This window comes from Varroa jacobsoni, unplaced genomic scaffold, assembly GCF_002532875.2.
Source record: "Varroa jacobsoni isolate VJ856 unplaced genomic scaffold, vjacob_1.0 scaffold_1331, whole genome shotgun sequence".
NCBI classification, from domain to species: domain Eukaryota; kingdom Metazoa; phylum Arthropoda; class Arachnida; order Mesostigmata; family Varroidae; genus Varroa; species Varroa jacobsoni.
The window spans coordinates 419,665-426,071 of record NW_019214233.1 but is presented as its reverse complement, the minus strand read 5'-3'; the positions used below and the strand labels follow the sequence as shown (position 1 = coordinate 426,071).

The 6,407-nt window shown below is 42.5% G+C and overlaps 1 protein-coding gene across 2 annotated transcripts in view; it reads right to left on the bottom strand.

Moving 5' to 3' along the window:
* Positions 1-1,617: 1,617 nt before the first annotated feature.
* The window catches only part of LOC111268930 (T-box transcription factor TBX10), a 31,041-nt gene continuing 26,251 nt past the window's right edge, over positions 1,618-6,407 (bottom strand). For both annotated transcript variants that reach the window (XM_022848167.2, XM_022848166.2), the window contains one exon: positions 1,618-3,859. In XM_022848167.2, coding sequence (XP_022703902.1) covers positions 3,539-3,859 — 321 coding nt within the window. In that variant the 3' untranslated portion in view covers positions 1,618-3,538. The remainder of the gene's footprint in view (positions 3,860-6,407) is intronic.

Genomic DNA, 6,407 nt, shown 5'->3' with positions numbered 1-6,407 from the left:
ATTATGTTAGTTCAAAAGTGCGTTTTGATTTTTTGCCGACGTCTTAGTGTTTTTGGAGCATCTTAATATCAGTTGTGACATTTTGTAAACTACCATAATCCTAGTTATGTTTCGCGTGAATCCGTAGCGTATAGCTCAATCATCAAAGGGTTAAAAATGAATACCCACTGGCTTCCCCTAAGGAAAATTTTCAAGTAGTTGCATATTCATTATGAGCAAGCTGTCATCGTAACTTCTTTTTACGGCACTTGTGTGGCATACGATACACACTAAAAAGGTCTACCTAAGAATTTGTTTTCCGTTATCATTAGCTGGGTAAACTACGAGATCAAAATCAAGCTCCATCGCCAAGCCACACTGTTGACATATTCATGACCCCCCCCCCCAAAAAAAAAACAGTGGTACAACCCTAATACTACTAATGTAGGTCCTTAGGTACCACCTGTACATAAAAAAAAATCGCGATTTATTCGTTCTCTCTTCGATTTTTTCTAAGGAGGATGAGAAGAGGACGACCCCTTCTTTTATATATCTAGCTCACTAGCCCCTGACTTTTCTCTATGACCAGTCCCTTTCCGATTAATCTACACACAGACAAACTTGACTCACGATGAATCCGTTGGGGAAAGTTCTTCTTGCCTGTTCCTTAGCTGAAAAAAAACTTGCGTGCAGCTGCCCCCATCTCAAGGGGCGCTTTTTCCCGTGCTACGCTACCCGTCGGTGTCCTTTAGTTTACAGCGAGGATAAGGAAGGAGGGAAGAGGCAAAGTATATCTCCTCTCCGAGTCAAACACACGCACAAGGGCACAACGAACGAAAGACACCAACCAGGGGGGAATACACAGAATCAAAAGACCAGTCACTCAGCAGTCACGACGATGATGAAGGGTCATTCCCGAGGGACGCATCTTCTTCTCTGGGGAGAAGAGGGGGCACTTGCTCTCATCGTCGTTTTTCGTGCACTTCGCTTCGTTTCGGCCACGCTCGCTTCTCTCCTTTGCATCAGTAAGACCGCGCGGCAGTGCGGCAAAAAAATCGCTTGCCAGTTCATCAGCAGCGTTACGTCGGTCCGTTGCCATCCCTAGCTATGCCAGGCCAGCAAAAGTCAGAACCAGTGTTCCGTTTGCCTTTTGCGTTCGTCTGCTGTAGACAACACGGAGGTATGATACTAGTGTAATATATGGAAAAACGAGAAGGATGGCAAAAGAGAAATGCACTGCAGTGTGTCGTCCTAAAGGCACGATGGCTTGGTGACGGAGAAAGCCTTCAGGGCAGTGCCAGAGACATGTTAGAACTGGCTGACGTCGTGCTTGGGAAACGTCCGCGGGAACGCGGCTTCTTGAAGCGTCGCGGCCGTCGCAGCCTGAGTCTACGCAGGCCCCAATGGGCGGAAAGATCATATACATAGATTTGATTTCCGCTATGATATCAATAATGCGATTGCAAAATATAAGGCCAATAGCATTTGGCATATGATTTACAATTAAACGAAAGGGAGAAAAAATTTCAGCTTGATGCTAAAACGGTTCGAATTTCATTGAAATATGAAAACAAATGAAAAATATCTGTTATTAATAGTAGAGCGTTTATGATTTCCATTGTTTCACACAAAAGTAATAAAAACTACAAGAATAAGCCTAACGATACGCCTGTGCGCACTTTTCAATATGTCCATTTGCGCTTTTCTATTATTTTATGTTGAAACCGCCTTTAACTGAGCCAAGGAGGCAGGCAAAATCAAAAACGTATATGAGACTACAACGGTATAATCATTATAACATTATTTATAATAGCACGAATCATAGAAGTCATATATTAAAATGAGTAGTATCTGTGTAATGCGTTGGAAAACGGTCATAATGATGACTAAGTGATGACAATGTTTATTTCATCTTAGAGTGTGCACATTTCAATCAAGTTTTATCACAGCCCTAAATACTGTTAATGACCAATATTTTTTTTTGTGTTTATATCTGTTGTTACGATTGTTCTGATATTATTATTCATATTTATATTTTAATATATTACAAGCATTATATGTTTATTTGTTTACTATATTAGTTTTCTATTAATGTTATGTATGGCGTTTAATAATGTACAGTACAATCTATATAATAGGTATGGTTGGACTTGCATAGCGGGTTAGCTTATGTAAATTCATCTAATTAACAACACAATCCAACTTTTCAAAAGAGACACTCCTAACCCAGTACCTGAAATGCAAGTGGCGTATTTCACCGAGGCCAAGAAAGAAGACGCTCAGCTAAATAGTCATCAATCTCTCAATTTGACGAGGATGGATACTGCTCCTCAGCCAAAAATATCAGATAATTGTCGTCACTTCAAGTCCACGCTTCTCAAGTCTATTCTGTAGATAAATACGATACACTGCGGAATTGTACTGGACCTAGCTCGCTGGATGGCCTGCGTTCATATGTTCCATTGAACAGGTCTCTCGTTCTCGTGGGTAACGTATTTGTCTGCAAATGTTAAAAACATGTGGTGGTCTTGGTTCGAATCCGAGCATAGACACACATTGTTTTGTCGTCGGAGATAATCATCTGGTGAAACGCCTATCGGCAGTGGCAGGCGTAACACATCGAGTATTTAGTGTAGATACTCTGTTAATGTCCATACCGGGTAAATTTATTTTCTATAAGCCACATTTATCCGTGTTAGTTAGATGTTTCATTTTTGACAGATTTGGAATACGCAAAAAAGCAAACATATTTTTTTTATTACGGCTCACGTCAAACAAAAACGTGATCAAGGACTTGCTAAACTCACTAACTACTAGTTTATTCTGAGTGGTATTTGTATAGAATTAGGCTTTGTCTACTTATAAGAAACGATATGTTGTGATAAGCTGTCCAGCCATTCCTTTCTCCGAGGCACCATCAAGTATTTTTTATGTGCATAAGGCACATCAAAGATTTTTTATTTAACAGTATTAGGCGGTAAAGGTAGTAATGCGCCCTAATATCGAACCCTTCTTGAAACCTATCAGGTCCTCATTTCTCTCGGGTTCCAAACAGGAAATTCGACAGATCGGTCGTTTTTTCATATCAAATGTTTGTGTTTAACATAAAGACGTCTAGCAGCTTAAGTATCGGACGTACAACTCAAAATTAGTTTCATATAGTGATCTTAGGAGAATTTTCAGCTGCTAGCATCGAAATATCGAACGGCATCCCAAAAGGGTTAATATTAGGACATCCTTCCCTAGTTTCCTTATTTGCTAACATTGATTCTATAAAGCTTCTGCAACCATTCGCAGCAACCAGCACACGATGAAAAGCCGGTTCGGTTTGGAAGCTTATTGGAAACGGCGCATTTCAATTGTATACAGTATCATCTAACAATTACAAACAGAGCAAAATAATTTGTATATTCTTCCCGACGCTTCTTATGGTGACCTGCCATAAACAGCTTAGTATTTTACGTGTGAAGATGTAGTATTACTATATAGTTATTCCCATTTTACTCTTGTATGATTGCTAGATGTGTACCTAAACAGGGCAAATATAAAGCTTGCCGTCCTAAAAAGTGTGCACACGATCCGAGTGCGATGCCAACTGGGGCTGGGGAACTCCCTGATGATTTCCCGCCAAAGTCGTAGTAAGTGCCGGATGAGTAGACATGGCTGATCCGGTCGGGACAGTGTGATGTAGGGCAGGTAGCGATATGGCGCTTTGCTGTCCGCCTGCCACAGAGACAGAAGCTAAAGGACCACCAGGTAGCCCTGAATGTGGAGTTACCCCGGTACCGGACGACGTTGATGCCCAGTGATCGGATACAGAAGCGTCGCTATCACGAAACCCCTTGGCGAAGGGATTGCTGGCTATTTTCAACTGGGTTATCTGGAAACGGAACAAGAAGCATACATCCCGGATTAAATTCATCACAAGTTCACATGTCCATTAACTCCGCACAATTAGTTCAAAACAGCCAAAGTTCAGTCGCTACCGAAAAAGCACTACTGAGTGTTAGTAGTAAGTTATCAAGTAACAGAATTTAAAATCTAACCCTACGACTGAATGCACTTCAACTTGTCAGTAAAATAGTAGGTGACCGGCAGAAGTAAATAATAAATCCACTCTTTCTTCATACAAATCGTATAGTATTTACATGGATTGTGTTAGCAAAGGCAAGCTACGATAGCTGCCAAGCTGGATAAATACCAGTTGTTACCGCTACGCCGACTACTTGCGGTGCACAAAATGAATAGGTATTCACGACAGCAGTCGGCTAGCGATAGTGAGTGTAAAATCTTGAGAGTTATCCAATGGCGCGATATGAGCTCCGCTTGCCCATCTTTTTATATGGTATGAAGGAGCCGGCGTGCGGACGGACCACTTGTGATAGAAATGTTCTTTTAGCTTCACTTTTGACTTTTCGCTTCATCGAACCCTGGGTGCCCTCATGTAACCGCTTTAGGCGAACCTCGCGATAGAGACTCGGACACCTACTGCAACGATAGCACTTCGAAAAACTAAATAGATTCAATGATACTAGTAAGTCCTGTCGTTCACTGGCGCGTTAAGGACAACCAGGAGATAGAAGATCCGTCGTTTCGTTGGCGTGAACAGAGCGGTAAAAGTTTGGAATCGCAATGAACAAGAATCACAATGTCAGAGTGGAGTCGACGTGAGGGCGAAATACGATGACATCCCGTGAGCATATGATTAATGAGGTTCTATGATATAACCAAGCCGGTGCTTCATACGGATATGTAAAGAAAAACGCTACTCACAGCTCTCAATACATATTCGGGTAAAATTTTGACGTGAATTTTTATCTTTGCAATGTCGATCAAATTAGGGAGTTATCAAAATTAGATTTATTTCGGTATATAGCGATCACGTGGAAAGGTCATCTTTTATTTCCTAAATACAAATTGTCGTTTCTTCTCCACAGTGCGCCTCGAATAAGCTCCATACGGGTCGCAAATGACTGGATGCCATGTCCATTTCAGCGGCAGATCGATCCTTTCCGTGCGCTACGTTGATGCGAGTTGCAGCGGATAACAATCGATTACCTTTGATACTTTGCCATAGAAAAGTCCGATGAAGCACCTAAATACAATTGCCATATATCAGTGGGCATGTTTAAAGACGTTTTTTCTTTGGCAAGCCGAACCATCCGCTTAAATAAGCCTTGACAGCTAGATGCTGAAGTTCCTATGAACTACTGCTGCTGCCCTATGGCCGATTCAAGTGCATTCCGCCATCTTTCTCTGGCTGTCTTCAGCATGAACTCCGCCTTGTCCCATGCGTCTTCTCCAATGCATACGAATGATCTAACAGACAAGCTGCTTCTATTAGTCTACGGCCTCAGTGAATAGTTTTCGGGCGTCCACCAAAGCTGCTGCACAGGGTTTGATACAGAGTTCCAAACTATGCACCATTCGTCTGTCTCTCCTTAATACTGCGTGGACTTTAGCAACATCTCAAGTATCGGTGTCGCGCATTCTTCTCTATGAGGTAGCAGCAGTTTCCCACTAGCAAGCGTCCTCTATAGAGCTCGTGAAAGTGAGTGGTTTCATCGTCCTCTGCTTTGATTCCGTTGGGTTACAGCCAGCGTCAGTGTCCAGCGGCAGTTTGTCCTGTAGGAGTTCTCTCTTCCGCAAGGCTCGCCAACGGGGGCATGCCGTACTGCTAATAGAATAGAACAGGCCATTCTAATGGTAACACGCTGCTGGTGCTGATGCCACACTGCTTCTGTTGATACGACCGAGTGAGAAGCCGTGGGCCGAACCCCGATGACAGCGCCCGATGCTTCTTCCATCCAAGAAGTTTAAGGATGACGGCGGAAGGCGGCCGAGGGGACGAGGTCAAACAGGGCTCATAATGGATTTAATGTACCTACTCGCAGCTATAGTGAACATTCACTGCCACCTTCGCTTTGCATTACTTTTCGCACTATATTAGTATACCTTTCAGACATTTCGAGTCCGCTCGCACGCCAAGTCCGATAATCGCTCGTTACCTAAAAATACCTTATACGAAAGCTTTGCGTGAATTCATCTGTTATAAGCGATCTCTATATAATATCTATACTAATAATAATAATAGTAATATGGTAGATACGTGTGCTGCCATTTCTGCCTTCAGGCCAGTTGCTTTCTGGACAACTCAGTCGGTTACTCGACTGTTCGAGTTAGAGCGCATGTTTGTGTACAGAACAGTCCCCATAGAAACGCTATAAAGCTGAAACATAATACGGTCTAGTTTTGCAGCCTTCGATAATACGACCATGAAAAGGACTGCAGTAATAAAGCTTCAAACTTTTTCTAAACTATTCAATTAATTCTCCGGACGGGTTCAAGGAGTCTTTCTCCGATTTGCCTTATTAACACGTGCGCTGCTTTTTATTTTACTCACCTACAGTTCGGCTGCCATCCTGGGG